This window comes from Anguilla rostrata, chromosome 7 (assembly GCF_018555375.3).
Source record: "Anguilla rostrata isolate EN2019 chromosome 7, ASM1855537v3, whole genome shotgun sequence".
NCBI lineage: Eukaryota > Metazoa > Chordata > Actinopteri > Anguilliformes > Anguillidae > Anguilla > Anguilla rostrata.
Genome location: NC_057939.1, coordinates 14,550,772 through 14,577,005, shown reverse-complemented (window position 1 = coordinate 14,577,005; position 26,234 = coordinate 14,550,772). Strand labels below are relative to the sequence as shown.

Here is a 26,234-nt window from a genome sequence, read left to right as displayed (position 1 = left end):
GAGTTTGCTTTTAAAAAATGCTATCGCCAAACCCGCAACTCAACCATGTCAAAAAGTGCTTGACTACGGATGTATCAACAACCTTCCCTGCTCAACTGCTGTCATTCAGGACATGTTTCAAAATGTAGACACACACCTCGGTTTCCTAACGCGCGGAAATGCTTATTGTGGAACATCATTCACTATCCTTTAGTGAGATGTGTTTTCTACTTCGGTTGTTATGACATTGCCTGTCACATTCGCAACAGAAGAGTGCTCTTTAAATGATTTAATCATTTTCTTCTAGCTAGAGAGCGTGGCATGTCGTTTTCCACTTTCATTAAAATTAAGCACGTTCTCTTTGAATCTGGCAACGCTGCCAATGTCTATGCATATACAATCAATAAACAACACAAATGTCAAACCAATATCTGCATTTATAGAACGCAATGTATTTTTCCCCTGTGTTTTTGCTCTTCTTATCTTTGTAAACAAATGCTGAATCTGACGTTAATAAAATCTGAGTCTGATTTTAACTACTTGACCAAAAGCATTGGGCATGTGTATGAAAATAAACTGAACATATTGAGTCAATGATCTTGAATTTAAAAAATACACTAAGCAATGCAGGCGTGTAAACTGTATGGCACACACTGTGCCTAGAATTTAAAAAATTGCTCTGTGACTGTTCACTGAAGTTGGAGATAATTCAGCTCTATCAATCAACAAAAGAGAAACCGTTTCCTCAATCAATGAAAATACACAGTTCAGATAGAGCAAAAAAAAAATTCAGAATTCAACAGATCCCATTACTTACCAAATCATATTGTAGAACCAAAAGAAGAGACAGAAAATTGGGTATAAATGCGAAGGGAGCACTCAAATCCTCAAGAATATTTGCTGTGTACCTGTGGCAGTTTACATTTAAACTGTATATAAAAACAACAACAAAAGTTTCACTGAATGGTTAATCCAGTCATCAAATAACCATGCTCACGTGGACTAAGGACATAATCACATTACACCCTGTGTGTTATCAAATGCCAGTGAGATGAACTTTCTTTCAGTGTCAAAGTTTATTACAGAGGGCTTGGATGTCCTTCGTGGATGGGTGTAACTGTCCATGGAAGTAACTGCTTCCCGTCAATGTAACAATATATTCAAGGAAAATACAGTAATATGAAATTACTAAAAGGCCTCTGTTTAATCTAACCACAACCCACTTTAAATTTCAGTAATAAAATGTTACTTCAGAAAACTGAAACAACATGAGTTTGTAATGGAAAATTTTAACAATGAAAACCCTCCAAAAATAAAAAAAACCAGAAACATCCATCAACATTAAACTTATTATTATGTAAATCATAGGAGCAGATTCCAAACATTCATAGGCTTACTTTTCAAATGTATACATGTTGAAACAAGTTGTTCTGGAAATTGTAGGCACAGTATGTACCATTATGGTTAAATATGTTTACACAAACACGTTTATGGAAACAAAAGTAAGTAAAAGAACAAAGTAGTTTTTTAAGGGTTTAGCAGTGCTACAAAAAAGTGAGCGAAATCTGCAGCTTTATGGCAGTAAGTACTGCTGCATTCTCTAACACTGAAACCACACTGTCACATGATGCAGTAAATCTCAAATGTCGGTTAAAATAAATAAGACTAATACACATTCAAATACAGTTAAGGTGGCAAGATTTCAGCTTATGGTGTGTACAGTGGCCAATATGCAGCCACACACAAGATCATGGCTTATATAACCAATATATTAAGGATAACAATTTATCAGGTTTATAGTATTACCAGTCATTAAAGACTACACTACTATATGAAAACAAGGCCAGGTCAAAACCTAGTATATGGCCAGATCTAACACACTTCATATGGACGACCAATGGTGTAACTTCATAACTCGGCCGACCAATGGTGTAACTTCATCGCTCAGTCACAGACATTCGTGTTTATAGGGCTGGCCCCGCTGTTGCGGTCCAGCCAAAAACTGTTGTGAGGTTTCTTGAATGCAACTGCACTGGGAATTGATCTAAAACAAGAAAGAAAGTTTGCACCAGTGAATCAGGAGCTGAAACACTCATCTGTAACCTTCATTCGCCTGACTTGGGCAGAACACGTCAGCACTCGCTGCTAGACCTATCAAAAAACTGACACATTTATGAGCTTAAATTCCATTCGTTTAACCACTTTTATTTTGAAGGGATAAGCCTCATCACACCCACTCAGACAAAAATGGCCATTATAGTTTCAGTCACCAAAATGGGTAGATAACATCGGTTTTCGGTTAATACAGTACACATAAAACAATCCATGGGTTTATGAATGACAAAGTATAAAAAAGCAGAAAAAAACAGGCGTGTAAGATTTTACAAGTATTTAAATAATGTTAAATTTCTTTAATAGACAATGTATTTAAATGTATATAGTTAAACAGATAAATGCTCCCCACATCCCAAAAAATTTGAATTAATGGTTAGAAGTAAAATATGGGGAGAAAAGTTAACAAAAACTTGAACACCTTTAATAATTAACTTTTAAAAAACTCTCCCAACAGCATTGTGCATTAATGCAGACGACATCAAGTGTGTGACTAAATATTTGTGAAATCACAACAAAATGGACGAACAAATTATGGACGACAGTATTATGTTCATAATAATACCTGCCAGGCTGCCACTATTCCCAGTGTTCGACAAACTAGACCAAAATATTAAGCCCAAAAACAAATCCAAAGAAAACAGACTCCAAATTTTACCAAGACAGCAGGAAACATCATGCTGTCAATGACCACAGTGAGTCATGCCTGCACTTAACGCCTCATCTGAAAAAACAATCTCATCGCACCCATATCAGCTGTGCTACGATAACCGATTTCTGAAGAAAGACTTCAGAAACTTCTGTCAGCTCACACTTCTGTCAGCAATTTAATTCTAGATGTCACCCCTCCCCCTCCTTGATTTAGCTCGAAGATAATGGCTTCTTGGATTTTTCAAACATCAATTTATGTAAAACAAAAATAAATTAAATCAACAGAAGGCTTTGTCATAGATTTCACTAGCATTACCCATTGAGTGGCGCCAATAAAAACATTTTTAGCTATACAAGTTCACAATATGGATAAGGATTTACAAACCCTTCATACAACCATAGCCACCCAGGCAATTGCCAGCACAACAGTGTATCTTTATTATATTGAAATATTTGCCTTATAATTGACACGTAATTCATGTTCTTATACATGGGTGAGAGCCAACTGCAAAGGCAGATCCTACACTGTACAGTGCTCACTGTTCTTGAGCGTCAGGATAGATGCATCTGATCATTACATGTCTGATGATTATTCTTGGGAAATCCACTACAGTTAGAGTAGGATACCATGCAGTCAGCGATAGTACAATTCAAATTTGTACATGTGAAATATGCTTGTCAATAAAACTCTTTGTGGTGTGTACAGTAGCACAAAATTAATCACCAAAAAAGAATGTGAAAAACAATAAACAGGCAAACCGCCCAAACACACATGACAATGACTCATTGAAACCGGATAAAATTCACATTGCGGTACAAAACTAATGGCATTTCAGTTTGAACAGAAATCAATCAATCATACATGTCAATTCAGAGATCTTTAAAGAAATGCAGTTCAGATATTTGGTGTAGTTCTGTGAAACTGTAAAACAGCACTTGTGAATAGACATAAAGAGAGATAAAATGGAATTGTGTCATTGCATTTAAAAAAAGCATAAGTCAACACTGGCAGATGATGATGGAAAACTGTTTAAGTTCTCATAACCAGATATTCTGATTAGACACGTATCCAACAGTAAGAAGCAAAAGCAAATGACATAACCATTAAAAAAACAATGCATTAAACGTTAACTGTGCAGAAATAATAAAAAAAATCTATTTGGGCTTGAAATTCCATATCACTGTTGGAAAATTTGAAAGCACAAGTACTTTAGTGTTGATGTGTTTTTTCCCACAATGTAAAGCAAAGGCTACCTACACACCCCTAAGAAGAAATGGAATTTGAAGTAGTGAGGCAGTGCATAACCGAGCTACAGGGAATCACAGTCAAAATGGACAATGCAGCACTTCTGCAGCGAATAATTCAACTGCAGGGGGTATTAATATACTGTAGATCTTGCTTTGGATTCAGCAATACATTTCCATTTATTGACCATGAGACAATCATTACATTTTACAAAACAATCTATTCACGTAGAAGCTTGTTTATACAAAAAAATTAAACCCTGACAAAAACAAAAAGCCTAAAAATTAAAACACAAAAATCCAGTGATCCACAAGAAAAAAATAAACCCCTAAGGTGAACATTTTTACCCCCTCAAAAAGTACCGCTTTCCCTCACAAAGCCTTCTGAGAATAAATACTAGGCCTATTTGCAGGCAAGCAACAGAATTTGTGCATAAATACAGCATGGTTTGCAAATGTAAACGTAATCTTTAAAATAAACAGAACACGATTTGTAAACTTTGCGGGATGCTTTGAAAATAAATAAAAGGAGATGCTGTGAATGGAGACTCTTTTGTGAAACATGCTGTATTTATTGACTAACCCATTGCGCACCCGCAAATAGCTGTTTGCAGCCACAAGCCTTGTTATGCGAAGCGTGTCTTCCAGCATAGCGTTTTTATACAAGAAAACAAGTGTAGTTCGATAGTGTTTTATTTCGATACAGTCAGGCTATACAATACTACCTCTCCCCATGTTACCTTAAGGGCTCCATTAAAAAAAGAAAGAAAAAAAAGAAAAAATAAAGGTGACAAACAATCATTTTAAAGAAATGGAGCATGACAAGACATTCATAATGGACACATTTCAGGGCTCAGATGAGTGTATACAATAATCCTGTGCTTTTAAAAAAAAAAGCCATACCTCTTCCTAAACAAGCTTTTTTTTTTTTTTTTTTTTTGGGAATAACTTGATGTTCCCATTATTCGCCCGTTTAACCTCGTACTCAAGTCACGCAAAAGCAACAAGGGATATGGCCGCAGCCCTTGCTGGGAGGCATGACAGCATGCATAAACACGGGGCGGTCATCGCCCGCTCAGGAATGCCGGCGCGTTTCTAAACGGAAGCCGCCACTCGTCTTTAAATAGGGGTATAAAAGCAGTCCGGCCGTAGAAAGGCAACGAGGTTAATCGCCACTTAATATACGTTCAATCTCCTCCAGCCTCTTCAGGGCAGCTGCCCTCTTTTCCTCTATGTCTTTAATCTCTTTTGTGGACTTAGCCTTAGTCCTCTTTTCGGACTGGCCGGGCTCCAGGCTCTTGGACTGCTCTTGGCTCAAACTCCTGGCGCTGCGTTCGGCGTGGGGGGATTTCCGCTCATTCTTCTGGCCGGCACCGCTTGGTCCGGGTGCTTCCTTCCCCTCCCCCTCCCCGTCCCCCTCCCCTCCCGGGCCCGGGCTCGGCTCGCTCGGGTTCCGGTCGTCGCCCTTTGGTGGCGGCGGCGGCTCTCCCGCGGCGGCCATGGCGGCCATCTTCCCGCGAACGATGGCGAGGTGGCGGCGGATGTACTCCTCCTGCGGGGCCATGGCCAGCGCCTCCTCCAGGCAGCGCTCGGCGCGCGGCAGGTCGCGCTCCTCGAAGTAGACCACGCACAGGTTGTGCTTGCCCTGCACGTTGCCCGGGTCCATGCGCAGGATCCTCAGGAAGCACTCGCGGGCGCCCCGCGTGTCCTTGCGGTGGTTCATCAGGATGTCGCCCTTCAGGATCAGGCCCTTGACGTGCTCCGGGTGGTGGCGGAGCAGCTCGCCCAGCACGGGCAGCGCCTCCAGCTCGCGGCGGGACTGCGAGTACAGCAGAGCCAGGTTGAAGAGCGCGCTGCGGAAGCCCCGCTGCAGGGCGATGGCCTTCTTCATCCACCGCTCCGCCGCCTCGTTCTCGTTCTCGTCCATGGCCAGCATGCCCAGGTTGAAGTAGCCGTTGGCGTCCTCCGGCTCCTCCTCCACGTAGATCAGGAAGCGACGGTTGGCCTCTGGCCTTAGCTGCGGCTCGCCTGCGTAAACAACAGTACATCCAATAAATTAGCTGCTCAGTGAAGGTAACGCACTTTTAATGGTCTCTTTCCTTTCAACTACTCGTAAACATGTCATCTAGACCCAATGAGACAGCCTGAACTGCAGTTAAATCAAATGTGGGGCCAGCTCACCAAGATCCAGGCTGCGGGTACAAAAGCTGGCTGTGTGACTCACCGGACTCCTGCATGAGGAGGGCGGAGTTGAAGAGCGCGAGTTTGTGCCGGGGGTTGAGGTCCAGGGCTTGGTTGAAGTGTTTGAGCGCCTCCGAGGGGTCCTTCATCTCGATGTTGACGATGGCCAGGTTGTACCACAGGTCAGCGTTCGTCCTGTCCAGCTCCAGCGCTCTCAGATAAGCATCACGGGCCTCCACCGGTTTGTTCATCTTCAACAGGAGCTCTCCTCTACCGAGGGGCGCGTGGAGAGGGGGAAAGGAGAAGAGGGGACGAGCTGTGTTCTTTAGAGCTTAGTCATCTCACCCGAACTACTGGACTTCCTAATGATAATCCTGTTGCCAGGTAAATGGCAATCTTTACCCTAACAAACATGAAGCATTCCAGTGGCTGTAGTTGGTTCTGAGAGAGGGGAGTTTTAATCATTTTAATATTATCTAAAATTATGTCTAAAGCTAATTCAACAAAGGGAACAGTTTAGCCATGACATGTTCTACGGAGCCGGGAGATCGCAGACTGGCCTACCTGCTTATGTAGGCCTGTTTGAAGTCTGGCCGCATGCTGATGGCCTGCCGGTACAGCTGGTCGGCCTCCTCCAGACGGGACTCGTTGGCGCGGATCAGGTTGGCCAGGTTGATGTAAACGTTCAGGTGGTTGGGGGCCACGCGGGTGGCGTACTTCTTCCCGGGTATGATCTTTGAAACGGGGACACGGGTCATAATCTGGGCACTTCAAACAAAATCTGAGATAAAAGGTGTCGGTGGCATTTTCCGTACAAAAACAAGTCCCTAAAACGACGAGAGCGCATGCACATTTCAGTTGTATGCCTTGCAGAACTCGCAGGCAGAGAGTTAAAAAATGACAGCAATTCAAATTGGACCAGTTTGTTCACAACGGGGAGGGAGCCTGGGGCGGATAAAACCTGCCACCAGATCAGGAGAAACCCATGCACCTGCGAGAGCGCGCGGGGGAAACACTTCTGCTGTGATCGCCGCAGAGATTTAAAGCTAAGAGAAAAAAAGAAAAAAAACTAGAACATTTGCATATAATCGTGTTTGCTACCTCTACGCTGTTGTACAGGGAGGAGCCAGGAGCCCATAAAATGTCAATCCGAGGCTTGACAGCTGCTTGTGAGAACCATGCAAAGACTTGTCAAGCAAGGCACAAAATATATACTGTCACAAACATGGCCCTTTCTAAAATCTCACAATGCCGCCATTAAGGAATTGCCCACAATGAGTACACAGCAATGTCATGTCATTACCCCAAGATCTGGTCTTCTAAATAGGGGATACGCTACCTCCAAGAGAATTCTGGAGTTTAAGATCACCCAGAAGGTTACCAATCAATTTTATTTGATAAATGTTAAACGGATTGCACCAGCAATTTAAGTATGTTAAGTTTGTCTCAAGCTAACCCACCTACTTTAGTTATTACTCCTTTGGCTTCAACTTACAGTGAGGTAATTGTACGAATCTCAACATTAAGCGGAAGAATAAAACAGGAAAATCAATATTTTCCTTGCAACCTGAGACGAGACGAGCGAAAACGCAGACTGCTGTAGTGGAGAAGTTCGATAATAAGTGCTGAAAATAAGGATCGATTAGATTATTAAAGAAAGTGATTAACCTGGGGGGGTCTGTGAAGGTGAAATTTGATCCTTAAAACTGGACGCTCACAGCCACAAAACCTCTCCCGTGCATTAGACTGAAACATCCGGTCAAGGAGATCATGGATGAGATGCTCAATGGCATTTCCCAAGTCCCAATTACCCCACTCGAACAGACAATATATATCAAGTAACTGGAGAACATCTCTTGAAGAAAAATCAAAGGCAACAAAGAATCATGGGTAATGTACGATGAGCAAAAAAAACAGAGGGCTTAAATACAGTCGGTTTTATGCAATTAGCTTCCATAAATCTCTAAATTAGGAAGGAATGACTGTCAAAGGTTGGATTTTGTATTCAGGAAGTTGTCAGCAGCTTACTTGTATATCTACGATCTGTGCTCTGAGAATATAAAGGGCTCAAGCTACAGAGATAAAGAGGGACCTATTTCAGCTCTCGCTTCAACTGTTTTTGTCAATACGCTGCTGCCAACATTCTCTAAATGAGGTATTTAACATTGGAAAAAAGGACACAGGAAACACAAATACCGATTAAAAGATGCACACAGCGTAGCTTCGGGTGGATACTGACAGTAAAATATGATCTATATGGTCCTACAGACATGAGGAATGGTCTCACTTTGATGATTGTGAAACAAGCATTAGTCACTTTCCCATCGCTCCAGGCAGGAAATTAGCATTAAATGGTAAAAAAGCAAAAACCATCCTATTTGCAAGAACCGCTTTAAAAAAATTGTGGTAAAAAAAAAGAAAAGAAAAGAAGATTCACGTTCAAATAAAGCCAGAGTTTCGGTCATTTTAGAAAATATCACAAAACCGACTCGGGTACAGCACACCCAGGGCATCTTTCATTCATTCTTAGATCGTACAGTACAAAGCCTGGAGCACAAACTGTTAAAAAGGTTCACCTGAGGTTTACGGACACCAGGCCGTTTAGCGCAAAGGAACGGCACCTTGTGAAGATGAAGACGGCATGGCATGGGAAGAATATGCCTAGAGCGCGAAGATCAGAGCGCAGATCACTCTCAGAGCTACGCTTCTGACACCTGGCTGTCGCTGTGAGCATTCCGAGACCCTAATACGATAAGGACCCGGTTGTGCCAGACCGTCCTCTTTCCAGTTGACACGAGACAGCATTTTATCACTTCCCGTATTTGGTGATCTGCCAAGGAGTAAGCCGCATGTTTAAACTGGTATCGATCGGTTCTCATAACAGCTATTCCAATCCGTCTTAAGCCAAGCGCTGATTTCATTACCGTTTTACGAACGGAACGATCAAGCGTTATGCTGCAACAGAGCGACTGGGCCATGTGTTGCTTGCTGCAGTGTTAAAACCATGGTTGCATCCCAAGCCACTATTTGTTCCACCTTCCCAAACTTCTTTTGGGAAAATGTAAGGCAATATCATTGGAACATTGAACATTGTAAATGATCCTTATGTGAGACTAAAGCAGGGGAGGGAGAGGTAGTATTTGAATTATTTGAGGGCAGAAAGCGTGCGAGACATCACTGTAATTGGCTTTTAAACAGATCTGACAAAAATGTTACACCCTCGTCTCTAAAAGAGATTGCCCAAGTGAAGTCTGCAAGCACAAGTTCAAAGAGTGCCTATGTCACTGGAGACACAAACCGCAACTCTCAGCATGTCTACTTTTTGCCTCACACTACACTCACTCACTATGAATGTATTCGTTGTTTCACTGTACCTGTTTTGTAATTTTCAGTTACAGGCTTCACCTCTGTTTTACTTTATGTGCATGTACACATCACATTTTATGTTTCTGCATTGTGCAGGGGTCCCCTGCAAAAGAGATCTTGAGAGAAGTAGGTCTTCCCTGATAAAATACAGGATATAATAATACCTATAAGATTTCGAAAGTTGGATTTTTATCTTTTTAATTTTGTGTTCAGTAGATACAAGCTAATGTTACCTTGTACCAAGCTAGCTGGATTGAAATATTGTTTCTTCCCCCAAGTAGGCAATGGATGTTGTGCTAACCTTAGCTTGGTTAATGGAGTGAATCAAAAACGGTGTCAAATGTACTTACAGGGTGGAGAAGCACCATTAATGTGGGATGTTTGCCTTGTTTTAAAAGTGTTGAGATATCCATGTGAATTAATAGGAGATGGCACTGTATTTGGACGGTGACACCAGTTGGTTGTTGTCATACACATTACTATGTTGATGACGCAGCACTTGCATAATTTTTATCAGTGGACGGTGGTGTGGACGGGGGGATGAGGGGTTCGCGTGGAGAGTGGTGGCATCTGCACTGCCGACAACACATTTCTTTTCCCCCTTTTCAGCCTTGTTTTGGGCCGTCCAATTGCAATAGGCCCCGTTCATCTCTACATCTCGCCTATCTGTAGGGTGATTTACAGATTACAGAAGAACATTTCCTGTCAAAGCCACCAAAGGAATACAAATTATGTTCAAAGTGCTGGCAGGAAGCCATCAGGATGCAATAAACAATCGCTATCATCTCTCTAGACAATAAACTATCGTCTCAAATGCCCTGTAGCCCCCACAAGCTAACTGTCACACCAGGACTGAGAATCTCAAACGATAACTTGCATGTGCTATAATACTACCATACAGTACATGTTTGGTGTTGTTAAACAGCAAACTGCATGAGCAACGGGTCAGTGTCACTGTTGATGCAGTATGGTGTGTGTATCATAGAGCTCACAGGAAAACCATTCAGAAGTGAGACTGCCAATCTGTGCAATACTCAAACAAAGCAACACATTTTTTGTTGTTTTATTGCTTTTCTGTTTGATTTTGTGACTTTTTGTCATTTTGCCTCTGTACTCCTGAACACAGCATTTGAAATAAACAATGAATGAGGTTAAAGTGCGAATATGAGGTTGGACAGACAGTGCAGACAGTCAGCGTTTAACGTGAGGGAATTTACATTCATATCAGGTGATCCATGTAGGAATTACAGCCCTTTTCATACATTGTTCACTCTCAAATTGAAGCTGACATTCTGCACTTTAATCTCTCATTCATTGTTTCATTTCAAGTGTGCTGCACTACGGAGCCAAAGCGTAAACTGTGCCACTGTCCAAATGCTTATATAATACTTGTCTCCTGAGTCATACAGGTAAGGACGTGCGGCACACTTCACAGCTCGGATACTTGTGCCATTTGGTGCGTTTGAGCGAAGTCCCACGTGTCAATTCAGGAGGGCTGCTAAGTAGCGTATGAAAACACAGCCACGGCATCGAGAGGCAGAAGAAAAGTCGTCCGTGCACATTTTTATGCGTGTGCTTGTGAGCTGACACCGACCGACTGCATGAGCCTAGCTGGCCAGAGGCGACAGAGAGAGTGATGAGGCAGAGGTCATGCTGGCGGCATTGGATTAAATACGAGCCTCAGTGAGCACCACTGACTCAAAAGGTAGGCCATTCAGGAGCTTGAGAGCAAAGGGTAAAACAAACAACAACAAAAAAACTAGATTGATTGACAGCATAGGGAAGATCGGTCCATTAAGGGGCTCAGGCAGCCTTACTCTCGCTTTTCCAGAGTTAAACACCATTGTTAGCCAGACCGTGTCAGACAAATTAACACACCTCACTCTGAGATCAAGGGCAACAGAAGCTTCTTTACATACCTGCGGCATGAGAGATTTCGCAATCAAGTAAGCCTCTTCGGCTTCTTTGGTTCGGTTCAAATTCTTGTACGTTCTTCCAACATTCATGTGGGCACCAATATCATCTGCAAGAATGGGTGCAGTCAGCTTATAATTGTACCAATTACACTTTAGGATGCAGACCTGCTAAATCCACAGAATCAAAGGATAACGGGCAGATGTGTCAGCTTCAGCCTTCAAAGGATCCAATTCTAGAAAAACAACATTCCAGCAACACTTGCAGTTTCAGAAGCAATGATGAATGAGACCCTGTGGGCTAATCAAATCACCCTGCATTATATTTCCTAATTAAAATGAGAAGTCTTCACAAGCAAATGTTACAATTCCAGATTTGGCATATTCTCCCAAGTTCAGAAACAACCAATCAACCAACCGCTGATATCACACCAACTGTCGTTTCGTTTTACTGGCCAAATGCCAAAATCAGCAGGTTAATCCACTAATGTAATATATTGCTAAACAGGCAAACATGGCGCTCACAGAAATGGAGCTCCATGTTCGTCAAAGCAATATTATTTTTTAAAATTATATAACATGAAAACAAGAGGGGAGTGCCAAAGTGACACAAAAGCGGCATTGAATTTCGCGTCTGGCACGGTGTGCGTTCACTGAGGACACCGTGGTGTGTGACATGGGTGAGTGGCAGGGATGAAAGTGCCGCAGCGCTGTCAGCGCTTGAATCCCTGCGCTTGGGGAGAGGGCGGGATGAAAGGCTGACAAACCTAAACACATTAGTCAATTAAAGCTATTAAAATGCGATAAAGTGAATACGCGCTGGAGAAATCTAGATGGGAAAAGAATGCGGTCTGCGTTGTTTACGACGCAACAACCCTGCGCCAGCCTGGGAAAAGTCTCTTCTCAGATCTTTCAAGCTTCGGGCAATGAAACTGCCATACATCAGCCAGGTAGTTACATAGGATAAGAAGCGCTCCGTTAAAAAAATAAAATAAAATAAAATAATAATAATAAATAAATAATATTATTATATAATAAATACAGAAATTCATGTTATCTGATGTATTGGACATACGTAGAGGTTATGAAAGAATACACCGAATTGAGAGAACCTGGAAAACAAATAACGTTAAGACCGGCTTTGACTGTGGCAAATTGTTTATCGTCAACAGTATCAAAGGGTGCGCTTCTCCAGCAGTGCATCAGTTACAGATTGGTGAACTGTGGCAGACACATAGCGCAAGGTTATGTACAGTCTGCTAAAATTCAAGGGACATATTCCAGAAAAGGTTATCTGCTTATCAGGCATTGCTGAACTCACAATATGCAGCACTTCCCTGTATATGTGAAACTTTTCCTGCATTTGTTATTCTAAAACGTCTTCAGGAAACTTCTGGGAGTGGCGCTCTTTTCTGTCTGGGGAGGGATTCTGTGTGGCTGCAGAGCGTGTGATTTGGGATCAGATATCCACAGAGTGTTTGCTGCTATAGCTAGCTAGCCACTGTAATGGCCCAGATACAGTGAAGCAAAAAGACAAGCAGGCAGGGCTCATTCATGAACTAATAACCTTGGAAATGCTTTTCCATGGTGGTATCAACTGAAGTTCCTCAAGTGGATGAAACGCTTGTTATGTAGCTAGGGTTGCCAGATGTCCGGTCTTCAAATTATTTGTACACGTCCGGTTAGTGGGCCTGCCCTGGAGAATGTAGCCTAATGTCTGGTCCAAGTAATTGTTGGGAGAACTTTATCAGTAGTTTCTAATGAACTCCCGTGAGTGACTGTGACTTCGTTGGGCACTTGGCAGTGAGTGGGCAGGGTTGAAGACAGAGGAGCAGACTTAAAAATCCTTAAATATCCTGCACAGTGCATCTTTAATTGCAGGGAGAAACTAACACACGCGGGCCATCCCTGACATAGTTAAAACAGTTAAACGCGAAAGTATTAGGGCACTGTACATCAGCCCATTGGATTTGACATAAAACAATGAATATGAAGTTACAGTGCATACTTCCAACTTTAATTTGAGGGAATTAAGATCCATATTGGGTGATCCATGTCGGAATTATACCCCCTTTTACGCATAGTATAACAAATTATGGTTTTAGGGGAGCAAAAGTAATTGGACAAACTAGCAATTGGAAACAAATTCTTCATATTGAGTACTTGACTGCAAATCCTTTGCATTCAATGTCTGCTTGAAGTTTGCAACCCATAGACTGCACAGACTTTAACCTCGTCCCTGTTTTATTTCAAATCCAATGTGCGGGAGTACAGAGCTGATACATCAAAAATTGTCTCAGTGTCACAATATTTTTGCAAGTAAACATATGTCACTGAAACCCTCATTTAGTTCACCTATTCGACTGCACAAATCACTTTAAAAACCGACTTCATACGTTCATCAGCAGTGCATTCCTTTGAGGAAAACTTCACTGTGCAGTCAAAATTTTCTGGGCTTTAGGATATTAATAGAATAGCTGTTAATAGGCTTACTGTACCAAGTTTTGGCTTGCAAGTTCTAAGCACAACCTTAAATGTTTTGTAAACCATCCTGCATCCAGTAAAGTGTACAATCTGAATTTTATACTTGATAGGAGTTACTTGATATACCTGCTACATTCTTATTCTGGAGGGTGCTGGGGGTCTTTGCTTCAACAGAAGATACATTTAGAACACGTTTTAACTGGTTGATTTGTAGCTAGCTGGTTACTGAAATGCATTAATTCATTTGTTAAAAGTGACAAAAGTTCACTATTGACGCAGATTGGAAAATACGAATATGAATCATTAGAATTAGCTAGGACTGTGTTTATTTCATGTGTGAGTCCCATGCTTTTATTACTTCCTCATCCATTCTTGACTAATGCACCTGCTATATCTATTCGCCACAGACTTGACTGAGGAGAAAACTTGAAAAGAAAACTGATCAGACACATTTTTAATCGACCGAAAGATGTTAATAGCCACAAGGCATCCTTTCCCCCAATTTAGCCTGAGGTTGCACAGTTCAGTTCACTGTCATTGACAGCCAAAGAACCAGCTAGGAATATTTAAATTTTTTGGCTTTGTGGTCATATTGACCTGTAAAAAAGCGGTATTAGAACTGTGAAGGTATTGGTTTGGTATTTGTATCAGAATTCATAAAAAATTCATTAATCCTAGACCTATTCATCATGTAAGTGGGCATGCATTAAGCCAATCCTTGCCTGAAGGAATTGTACACTGCAGTTCAAGCTCAGGCTTGTAGCTTGTATGACGTCACTGGGCCATTTGCATTTTCTGTGCACTGCATGGGAGGCGATAGCTTTTTTCTGTCTGAAACATAACTTGATTGATCCATGCTAAGCATGGTTTAAATACATTCCTAATACCATAGAAATATAAATATAGAAATATTGAGGCTTTTGGCAAATGCGAAAATTTTACTTAAAATATAGTATTTTGTGATTAATTATAAATAACTACACAATACTGTAGCCTATTTTCTGGGTGGTATTACAAGTTCATCCACTGGAACAGTGATAGCTATTTTTGGCCAACTTGAAATTGTGTAATTATTTCAGTATCTGTGCCATCTCTGTCTGTAATTTGCATTTTTTTGCATCTTTTGATAAAAATTAAAGGCCAACAACCGTGTACCTAAAGAAAATACTTTTCATGAAATATTGTTAATAGCTTAGGACAAGACAATGACTTTTTAAAAACGTGATGCAGTATCAATTACTCACACAATCCCGGTCATGCACTGTTCATATAAAGACATGATAACAATATTGAGATTTTTTACCTGGCTGGACGCTGGTGGCTTGGAGAAAATATTTCAGTGCTCGTACATAGTTGTTTTGGTTTTCCAGAGCATGGCCAACATTGTTCCAAAGCTTTGCATTGTTCTTATTGACCTGATATGAAGACATTTTCAATAAAATTAGGGAAGACGCATGGCTAGCGAGCAGCTACTCTTACAAACAAGTGGGAGGAATGCTAAACAAAACTATATTTTTAAGTTTGACAACACACACTGCAAAAATTGCCTCATACTTTTAAAGCAGAAGTGAAGAGTGTGTACTCGGACTCCCAGTCCCAGTTTCTGTTGAATGTCTTGACGGCATGGGTGGTGAGGAGTAAAGCCATGCAAAGCCAGGAGATTTTCTTCAGATTTCTAGATTTAGAAAATGGATAGAAAGAGGTTATAACAACACACCAATGCAGCAGAATGTTTATGTTTCTGCCTGAATATTTTGTGAAGTTACCACACATTAACAGCTGGATTTTAAGAGACATTAAGAGGGACAGGCTCACAAACTGGCCAACTTAAACTCGCATTTGCTTCGGCTAACTGTTTCAAAAAGAATCATAAAAGATCTCCATTGCACATGATCTCACATAGAAACATATAATGTATATGGCAGAGACACCCTTAATTCAAACCAAAACCCCTGGAACAGGCTATTTAAACTCCCACCAGACCCATAGCCAACTGTAAAGACTCTGCACTCAAAAGATTTAGCAGGGCAAGCTCTGACCAGCACAAATAAATAAGGTTGCTCCCTTATTTTCAAAAAGCATTTTAGTCCTTTAACAAAGACTGATTTGCGATCTCTCTTTCTATCTCTTATCTCTCTCTCTGTCTTTCCCCTCACCCACATAAACATCCTGTTGGCGACGTGAAGAAGGGGGGGTATGGGCCCAAACTCACCCGCTTTGGGAAACTATCCTGAACCCGTTAGCCACCAACATGCAGAAACCCATGCTGGGAACATAGAGGACACGCTCGGCCACCACAAACCCCACGGGGAAGAACAGGTTGGAAGCAGGGATGAACGGAAGCACGATCAATGACAGGGCCTGTTGGGACAGGCAAAAAAAAATGTAATAAACAAATACATAAATAAATCCATGGCATCTTCTTTTCCAGTTGGACTACAGCATGTAAATGCACCGGAGAAAGGCACTCGGTCAGAGAAAAAAAATTATAATTAGGAAAACATCCCCATCATATGTTGCATATGATCATATGCAACACACACTTTTTAAAAGTGAAAGGTCATTTTTTAAAAGGCATCAGAGATACTGGCTTGATGCACTGCTGCAGAGTTTGCACCACCTTCAATTGTGTTTGCTTCAATGTAAAAGAAGCTTCAAACATTATAGGTTCCATTCCACCTGACAGCTGCAGCTTGACAATCAAAAAGAATAATACTATCCCTGCAATTAAAACACGCACATTTTTCAGTAACTCAAAGCTCTACAAACACAATTCACAAAGTAACCACTAATCCCAGATCAATCATCTCAGTCATTTTGTACAGCAGACAATTATTTTCCTCACCTGGGAATTAAATGAGTTACGACTGCTTGATTAGTTTTGGCAAGAGCTACTGACAGCAGGACCAAAATAAACATGGAGGAAATGCACATTACTGCAGAGCAAATTGTTGGTATAACAAAGTCACTTGTTCTTCTGTGGACAGATCCCACATTAACTGGTAGCTACAGGCATACCAGAAAACCGCAATGGAATATATCCATTCTATTATCTAATAACCATATATTTATATCTATATATCTGTTAACCTAGACCCATTAACCATAAAAACCCAAGGCAGACAGAAGTAAAGCCGAAGGGAACAGTGCGTTTTGACAGAATTCCTACAAAATAATAACAGCCACACAGAAATATAAGTGTCTAAATTGGCCAAGGACAGCCACCAGTAAATCTTGCCCAGTATAAATACAGTTGCATTGAACGTGCTTAGCAGGAAAAATAAACCTAGATGGCAAATTTAATGAGCCAAGGAATTAAATAGAATATGTTACGTCAGATCAGGGTGGCTATGAAGGGTTTTAAATAAGGACATTCTTACAATAACTATTACAACCAAGTTCAACAGAGATGGACAACTATTATGAAAAGTGTTGCACCATATTGGCTAACACTGGGGAAAACTATGCTTTTAGACTGATAAATATGATTCAGTGCTGTTCCTCAAAGGCCTCCCTGGAAGGTTCTGACATTAATGTGACACATCCAAAGACCTCAAATGGCTACACAGGAAATACAAGACCCAGATAACACTATTTCTTAACTCCCACTTAAACTTTCTGTCAATATGAAAACTCCCAGACAAAGCTAATGGAACAGTAGCATTTAGCTACAGATTACAATACTACTTTTGGACAACGTGAATAAATCACACACTTGTTTTGTCAAAACTGAATTATTTTGAATTGAATAGAATTAGAATAATGGGAAAGCTACAGAATGAGACCATTTTTATATTTCTTAGATTTGCTTTTCTCAGTTAACAACAAACACTAAAATTGGGGTGCCAATACATTTCTGAGCGAAAAACTGAAAGAATTCAAATCTGTTATTTTGGAGAAGGCTTTATGAAGCTGGTTTGAGGTGCAAACAAACACACAACATTCTGACTGTAACCACACAAGCACCATTTGAGAAGTTAGACAGACTGATCCGCCACGTGACCTCTCACCATGATGACAGTCTTGGCCGAGTGGTCAGAGTAGCGCAGGCTATGGAGGGCCAGAAGCCCGAGCAGACAATAGAAGGCCAAGGTGGCAAGGTTCCTGACATCCAGCAAGGACTCCACAAGAGGAATGGTGCCCATGGTCCAATCACAGCAGAGCTCAGAAGGATTGAGCAGGAGCCATGCATTGACAGGCAGGAGATAGTTAAATGTTAGCTGCCTCGCAGGGGTGGGGCTGACAGCAGCTGGGTTGTCGAATCTGGAAACGAGAGGCATGGATGTCAGTCTTACAGAGCGAAACTTGCAAAACGAGTAAAAAGTGCCAAATTTTCTATTTTGCTGTGGGGCTCTGACAACTTGATTTATCGTAAAATAGAAATTATTCAAATACAGTGATTTGATTTGTGAGAACGCACGTTCGTAAAAACCGGAGCAACCAATAGGAAATGCCAGTACGCAGCACTGAGTCGGAGAGGTGGGTCAGGGAGGCAAGAGCATGCTCAGGACAGGCTTTGTCTTAAAGCCTTAAAGTGAGAACTGCATCCAGGAGATTAAGGGGCCTGTCTGCACATCAGACACTCTCAAGTTTAAGCCCTCTCCAAAATAGGATTTAGAACCTATCATAATCCACCTAAATACTTGCGCAGTGGAAATCAACAAGACACTGAAGTTGTGTTCAGAATGAAAGAAGGTGACTGTTCTGACTGGGCAGCTAACACAAACTTTCAGGTACTTTCCAATACTTCTCTAAAGCAAAGTCTCCTTCAATAAAACCCTGTTGGTTGCGCCCTGTCTGCTCGACACAGATAAACATGCATTTCCAGGGAAGTGACATTTCCCATTTAGGCTTGACTTCCTTAATGAGTACGCCTTGCAACCCTGTGACTGTAAAGTTGCGTAAGGGCAGATTATGGTACTCTGTGTGTGTGTGTGTGCGTGCATGTGTGCACATTCACTCACCTGGTGAAAACAGGCAGTTGAGACTGAATAACCTGCACCCTAACGATGACCAGTAGTAGGGTGCTGATAATAAGGGCGATGAGTTTCAGTAATGTCTGCAGAACCACGTACGGAACGCCATCTTTCCCCCGCAGAACCTGGAGCACGGTGTCCATCAGCGCAGGCAAGGTGAACTAGAACAAAGCAGGGGGAATTCATATTAAACAAAACAGACCCCTGTGAACAAGCACAGTGTTGCTATTAGAATTGTATTTTAGTGTTCAACATAAAAAAGTGGTAACATTTTTTGTTTATATGCAATACATGCAAGTGTGTGTTCTTGTCAAAGATTTAATTTATTCAAATTTATTACATACTTTTAAAAAAAAATTCTTCTTTTTTTACTTTTTGCCTTTCTCCTGGTAAGTAACAACAGAAAGTAGCGAGAGGAAATTTAACAAAAGGGAAAACCTAAGACAAATGGAGCCCCAGAATAGTGACAAACGCATCATAAATTGCAGCATGAAGCACTGTAACAGACTAATAGTCTTGGGGAAAGCACACAAACCACAGTCCACAGGCCACAGTCCATAAAAGGAAAGGTCATCGTGTATGAGTACAGAGGCCTTGGCTGCACGCAAGTGACCTGCTTTGACCGGTGAGCACCGAAACGATCTGAAGTTGCCTCCATTACTTTGACCCCTACTGCGAGTTTTGCAAGACGGCTGCGAACGAGGCTCTCACCCCAGTGTCTATCAGACATCCGATACTGAGCCCCAGACAGAGGGTCACGCGTAAAGGAAATGCTAACTGTTCTTACCCCTTGAGCTACGAACACTTCGTAGACGCAGCATATTCCAATGACGGTTACCCCCTGCTCCTTGCACAGGGTGGCAATGGCAACCAGGACCACAGTCAACGCAATGGGACTCCACACTAAGGGACAGATGGTGTCAAAGTTATGGAAAGAATAAAAAAACACAACACAAAAAACAATAATAATTGCGAAGCCTCTCTGGAATCAAACACTGATTTGCTGCAGATAAAATACATGTAGTTTGCAGCCAAACTAAGCTGTTGAAAAACTAAGAATTCTGCCTCAGAATAACTGAAGGTGGTCTTACTGCAGGGTCATAAATTACAACCTCATTTCATATTACACATTAATATATCATGTCACAGTTGCTTTCTGATGAGTGCAATCTGCCATGGGGACCTTTGCGAATGGCTGTCTGGACAAAATCAAAGATGAGGATGAAATGAAACCCGCAGTATCATATGATCATAAGAAACTATAAACAGAAAAACTTTCCCCACTGCCAAAATATGCAGAAACTTTCATATCAGTACCCACAGATGATAAAAAATTCTGAAAACAAAAGAACAATCTTAAATCTTTCGCCTCTGTTTCAAGAGAAATGAGAATTCACACCCAATAGATAAATAAATAACACAAAATATGCCCCTGAAGTCTGTAAATCATTCTTTAGTAGATGAAATAGATACAAATAGATACAGTTCCCAATAAGCAGAATGCAAGAGATTACGAGGAAGTGACAGGGAAAACCCTTTATTGAAAAATAAACTAAACAAAGGTCAATGATGGTTGCTATGGAGAAGATAGGCTTGGTATTCAATTCAACTCGCACCACACCAACCCCAAACTAAACAAAAAATACCCCTTCAAACCATAAATACTCTGCATGGGGTAGGGTAATACTGCTTTTCCTTTAAGATTTGTGATTATTTTTTTCCCTTATGAGCATTGGGCTACAGCAGACATGAAAAACTGAGGGCTGCAAGTGTCCTGGCATTTCCTCTAACACTCTCTCTGTTACTTGGCTGACTTATGCACCTTGTTTTTCAAGGGTTTACTGAATTATCCTTGAATTCCAAGCAATAAGGAAATAGAAAGTGGTGAAGGTTGAACTACGAGACAAAATCGGAGATTGGTTTTCCTGGAGGTAAAGTGGGTGGACTTTGTGATGTTAATGAGTCTACTGTGCACTGATATGCAACAATTTACAACAGCATTTTCTAGAACAGGATTTTTTTTTACTTTTTTTTTACTTATATTTTACTTCTGATACATCACTTTAATTTAACAAAGATTCCCATGGGACGCTACTGAACGTACACATTATCATAATTCCTTTGCTCTGATTAATAGAAATCTTTTTGGTATGACTTGGAGAAAAAGAAAAAAAACCTAAGAATGAACATACCAAGCATACAGTCATCAAGCCTTATGAGGGTGATTAATAAATGCCTGGTACATTCAACCAAACACTTTCAAAGAATTTAATTTTCTCACACAACCATATCAGCTCGAGGGTACAGAGAGAAGGAATGCGTTTCAACTTGTTCAAGACACTGACATGAAAGCAGTATCACTGCAGGACATACAAACACTCACAGCTTTCACACAGAAACCTACCAATTGAATGATCCGAACCTTTGGATCTGGTATAGGACAGAAATGCTAACAGTAGGAATATAGATGACAGGAGTTCAGCTCTTCCAACCACACCAGTGACCTTTCAAGAGAAACAGGAACAATAGTACTCATTACAAATGTCCTATTCTTCGCTTGCACACAACACTTGCAAACACTGTGTGGTGTGAGAACAAAATCTCCTAAAACACTGTAACTGATGCACATTTTTCAAATAGTGGATTTGCATATTACACATCTAAAATCATTTTCGCCTACCATTTTTAATTCTGTATTTGTGCTAATATTTCAACATTGCATGGAAAGTCCTTCTGTAACTATTCTGACGTCTGACTTATAAGTAGCTGCAGTTGTATAAGCAGAAGGGCATTAGTAGCTGCATAAACATGATGCGCTTCCATACTGCAGATGCCTTGGAACAAAATATGTCAATCAAATTTTAACAGTCGCAAACAGTGTTTAAAATCTGCAAAGGTTGCAAAACACATTCGCCAGCAATGCAGAGAAGACTGAAGAATGAAGAATGACTGATGCATGCCATCTTGTGGAAGACTCTACACATGGTCCAAATCAAAATCAGAGAAAAAAAGTATTTGCTTTGGAATGGTTTAATTTGTACAGTTTTTTACTTCTTTATGTACCATTTTTTTTAAAATAATCATTTATTCACATTAAAAACACACTAATAAAGAAAAGTTTGATATGATGGTTTACACACTGTAATGGAAAAGAAAGCATCAAGATCAGAGGTGGGCAAAGAGGGCTGTAACCATTTCTGGATTTAATGCCGATTCCTGGCCTTAAATTAGCCCCAGCATTTATGCCATTTGACATTTTAGCTACATTTATTGTTAAGCAAGAGCAACAGCCAAAGAAGGTTATTGTGTCCTCATATGAAAAGCTTTACTGTGGTCTAATCTACAAGTGAACCAGTGTTGATGCAGCCAATTAGCTCATTTAGCAAAGGTATTTGGGGGAAACAAAAACCTGCATACACACAGGCACTGCAGGACCAGAATTGCCCAACACTGATCAAGATGATAACTCCTGAGGACAAATTGTTGAGCTGACACGGCTATCAATTTTCTGAGGTCAATAACAATTTAGGGGAAAAGTAATACTGCTCACAGAAAGGACTCACACACGAGCACACGCAGACACACACACACACACACACAACTACACTTTATCAGGTACACCTCATCCTATATGCCCCATCTTCCTGTTCCTAGCTAACAGGAGTGAACCCGGCATGGTCTTCTGGTGCTGTAGCCCATCTGCTTCAAGTTTTGACATGTTGGTCGGAGATGCACTTCTACACACCACTGTTGTAAACAGCTGTTGTTTGAGCAATTGTGGCTTTTCTCTTAGCTTAAATGAGGCTGACCTTTCTCCTCTGACCCCTCTCATTAACAAGGTGTCATTGCCCACACAACTGTCACTCACTGGTTTTTTCTGCTTAATGCACCATACTCTGTAAACTATAGACAGTAGTGCGTCAAAATTCCAGGAGGGTGGCTGTTTCTGAAATGCTGGAACCACCACATCTGGCACAACCAATCATACCACGGTCAAAGTCACTTAGATCAGGCGTCTTGCCAAATGTAATGTTTGGCCGGACAACAAAACCCTATCTGCGTGCTTTATACAGTTGCATCCACATGATTCACTGTTTGGAGAAGCAGGCTAGGGGACAGGCCAAGTATTACAGTACTTGCTCAACATAAGATGCAACTACAGTTGGCATTATTGAACCACACAATCTAGTAATCACATTTTACTTTTTTAAAGTTTACAACAAACAAACAAACATGCTGGATTGAATTCAGCAGCATTGTAAAATAAAACATGAAATAATGCGATGTCCGTGTGCTATTCTGAAGATATTGCCAACTGAGAGCCTGATCAGTGAGACTCCGCAATTACTTGTTGGACAATGCTTTTCACCAGATCAAAGCCTACTGCAACAGCAGACAACAAACTAAAAGAAAACAGCTATCTTGGCACAGCAGTGCCCATCAATCACTACCTCAGTCCAAACAGAGGGCCTTTTCCTCCGTGGGACTAATTGCAAATTGGCTCTACACTCAACTCTCCCCTGAGCACGTAGACACGATTGTTGTTGTTTTTTTTAACAATTAAATACATAGGCTGTATGTGTATTCATACAGAGAAACACTTGTAGGAAGATGAAAAAACAAGTTGCCCATTCAGTAGCATTTGAAGGAGAAAATTCCCACAATCCTTTCTGAACTTACTGCCTCTGTGTGGATAGGATGAACAGCAAAAAGTAGGGCAGCCACTCTGCTGGAGGTTTTGTCCAGGAAAAGCCGGCAGACGCGCAAGAAGATGACGCAAACGACCACGTGTAGCAGCACGTTCAGGAGGTGGTAGGATGGAGCACTGAGCTCACTGAACAGGTAGTTCAGTCGGAAGGTCAGTACCGTCAGGGGCCTATAGGACTTGTGGCTCCTTTCCTTCAGGGAGACAGCGATGTACACTGTTAGGAATGTGCAACAGCAAACCAAGAGGCTAGAATTCCAACATCAGTGTTAACTGACAATATGAGTGTCCCCGACACCCAAAATGTAAAATGGCTGCGCTATTCAAATTTTATGCTCACCACACCAGGGTCAAATATAAATTTGAAATAAAACAGATGTGCCTGCGTGCTACAACAAATAATCAAAAGTTGGAGCACACATAAACGACAATGGTAGAGAACAAACTTATTTGCTCCAACTTCACCTTTTCTTATAATCAGTCCATTTTGGAAGCCTTTCTTGGATTCCTTTTTGTCTCATAAATTTGAAGTACATTTGAAGCCAGTCCATAAAAGGAATTACTCCCTGAGTAACTATGACACGTTCAATAGATGCTACTAGCCAAAATTTACAATCATGGAAATGAATAACTATGTTCTAAATAATGGTGAAAAGGCATGTTTCTTTTAATGAGTGATTTGCAGGAGATGTTCTGGTGTAGACTGCTGAAGTACTTCAAATAATTATCTGACCTCACTATGCACACTATTATTTAAAGTGCTGAAACTCGGGAAAGCTGTTGAGAACAAAGTGAAAATAACACTGAAAATAGTTGAATACGCTTAAACAAGGGCTGTATCGTAGAATTCTTATAAAACAGATGATCGAAATAGAATCATTAAAGCAAGTGGTAAACCTCAGACATGGGCGTTCCCCAGAAGTCGTTTAGAAAAAGGTTTCGAAGAGAAGTTGAGGGGCGAAGGTCCTTGTTATCGAGGATGGCCGAGACATCGTCAAACACAAAACCACACGACAAGCTGTTCCAGTAGCAGCCCAACACAACGCTGGCCAGCAAGAAAATCTCCTTCCACGTAACTGCAGCCATATTTAACCAAATACTTCATAGACTTCTGTGAAGAAGGGTGAAAAACAGAATATAATCAGACACGGTATCAGAGAAACCACGAGATTCACAAAGCGGCGATATCCATGCTAGGTTATTTTCGACAAAGGATACCGTTTTCTGGAGTTAAGGTGCAGACAATTTGACCTTTAAATCACGCCGAACGCTTATTCCATGAAATATGTCCACGATTTAGCATGCATACCTACATAACAAATCAATCTGCACAGCCTGAAAAGGGCTGTTCAACTTCTGTGAAGGCCGGTACGAGGCATTAAATTGTTTACCGCAGTCAGAGCATTTTAGAAATAAGTTACTTGTTACTTTTTAATCTTGCGCTTAACTCATGCTGGTGATAACACATATAAATACCAGAAAATGCACATGGTTATTCCCAACAGACTGCATATGCACGCTCAACAATGTGCTTGTATGTCCTAACAGTAACGGGTGCAATTGGCAATTTAATTTTGAAAATTTGGCTACTCAACTTTAGTTGTAAAGTCTGTTGTAAAGAATAAGAGTTCCATAACTTCAACGAAGTGCTTGGTCTGCAGCGTGAACCATACACATTTGAATGGCAGCACCGCTGGACTATCTTAATCAAATCAACTGAAAGTAGCCAAGTTACAACTGCTTCAGTCTACAGTAAACGTAGCCTACGTTTTGTGACACTAGTGCCGGAAATACTACACAAATGTGTTCATTACTGTCAGTTTTTGAAAATTACTATCTATTCACCTAACTAGCTAGACTAACTACTAAAAACGCAGTGGCTACTAAACTGAGTAACCTTACTTGGTTGGCTAGCTAGATTTTCGGAACAGTTCTTAAATTACTGGGCACTCATTCATAGCATTTTATTTGGGAAAGTGAAAAGTACTTGCAAGAGAGAAAAAGCTGACCACTTATCGTGTTAATGTTGGTAACTAGCTAACAAACTGTCTAATATATTTTCCGTTAGACAGACTGTGGCAACTGGCTAGCTACTATCAATGGAAGGTGGCTCGGTAAGCGGCACGTTCTTTCATTAGGTGTTGCCAGCAAGCTAGTATCAGGCTAAATGCCGCGTCGAGCCTGGAATCTTAAGCAGCAAGCTAGATAATTACATACTTAAAGTTATTCCTTACCCCCTTTTCATGTTCGTATCAGTTTTATAATTGCTAAATGGAAAAGTAAACATTGGTGTCATACGATTGTCATCCCTGAGCTAAAATAATAGCCAGCTCACTGATATAAACTCTAAAATTATTTCCGGGGCAAAGTTGATGACTTTTAAAGGAGCCGTTAGGATTTTTTTTAAACCAGCAGGCGAAGAAGTTTAGCTTTATTGTTAACCAGGAAAATACCCACACAATAAAATATCCGAACACAGCATAATTTAACCTCAATCAATCATAATTTAACCTCAATTTTTGTAGTCGAATAGCTAACACAAATAAATTTGTTGAGCACCGTAAGTTAGTTAGCTAGCTACAAACTATCTTTCAACTTTTTAGCTCGCGGAACGCTCTACGT

General features: G+C 40.9%; 1 protein-coding gene across 4 annotated transcripts; it reads right to left on the bottom strand.

Annotated features, from left to right (window-relative positions):
* Positions 1-2,163: 2,163 nt before the first annotated feature.
* tmtc3 (transmembrane O-mannosyltransferase targeting cadherins 3) lies at positions 2,164-26,221 on the bottom strand. Of its 4 annotated transcripts, XR_010331199.1 has the most exons (15): positions 25,847-26,221; positions 24,510-24,723; positions 23,588-23,806; positions 21,312-21,411; positions 19,695-19,810; positions 18,896-19,068; positions 17,942-18,194; positions 16,144-16,292; positions 15,486-15,606; positions 15,235-15,346; positions 11,454-11,557; positions 6,733-6,902; positions 6,212-6,438; positions 3,321-6,015; positions 2,164-2,852 (listed from the first exon to the last, which is right to left on the bottom strand). XR_010331199.1 is itself a non-coding variant. In XM_064343021.1 (14 exons), the coding sequence occupies exons 2-14, from the start codon at positions 24,696-24,698 to the stop codon at positions 5,153-5,155; spliced, it is 2,796 nt and encodes a 931-aa protein (XP_064199091.1). In that variant the 5' UTR covers positions 24,699-24,723; positions 25,847-26,221; the 3' UTR covers positions 2,164-5,152. The 4 variants fall into 4 exon arrangements, 3 of the variants coding, with proteins under 3 accessions (XP_064199091.1, XP_064199092.1, XP_064199093.1); XM_064343021.1 differs by having other exon boundaries at positions 2,164-6,015; XM_064343022.1 differs by lacking the exon at positions 25,847-26,221 and adding an exon at positions 25,208-25,763 and having other exon boundaries at positions 2,164-6,015.
* Between the last annotated feature and the right edge of the window lie 13 nt (positions 26,222-26,234).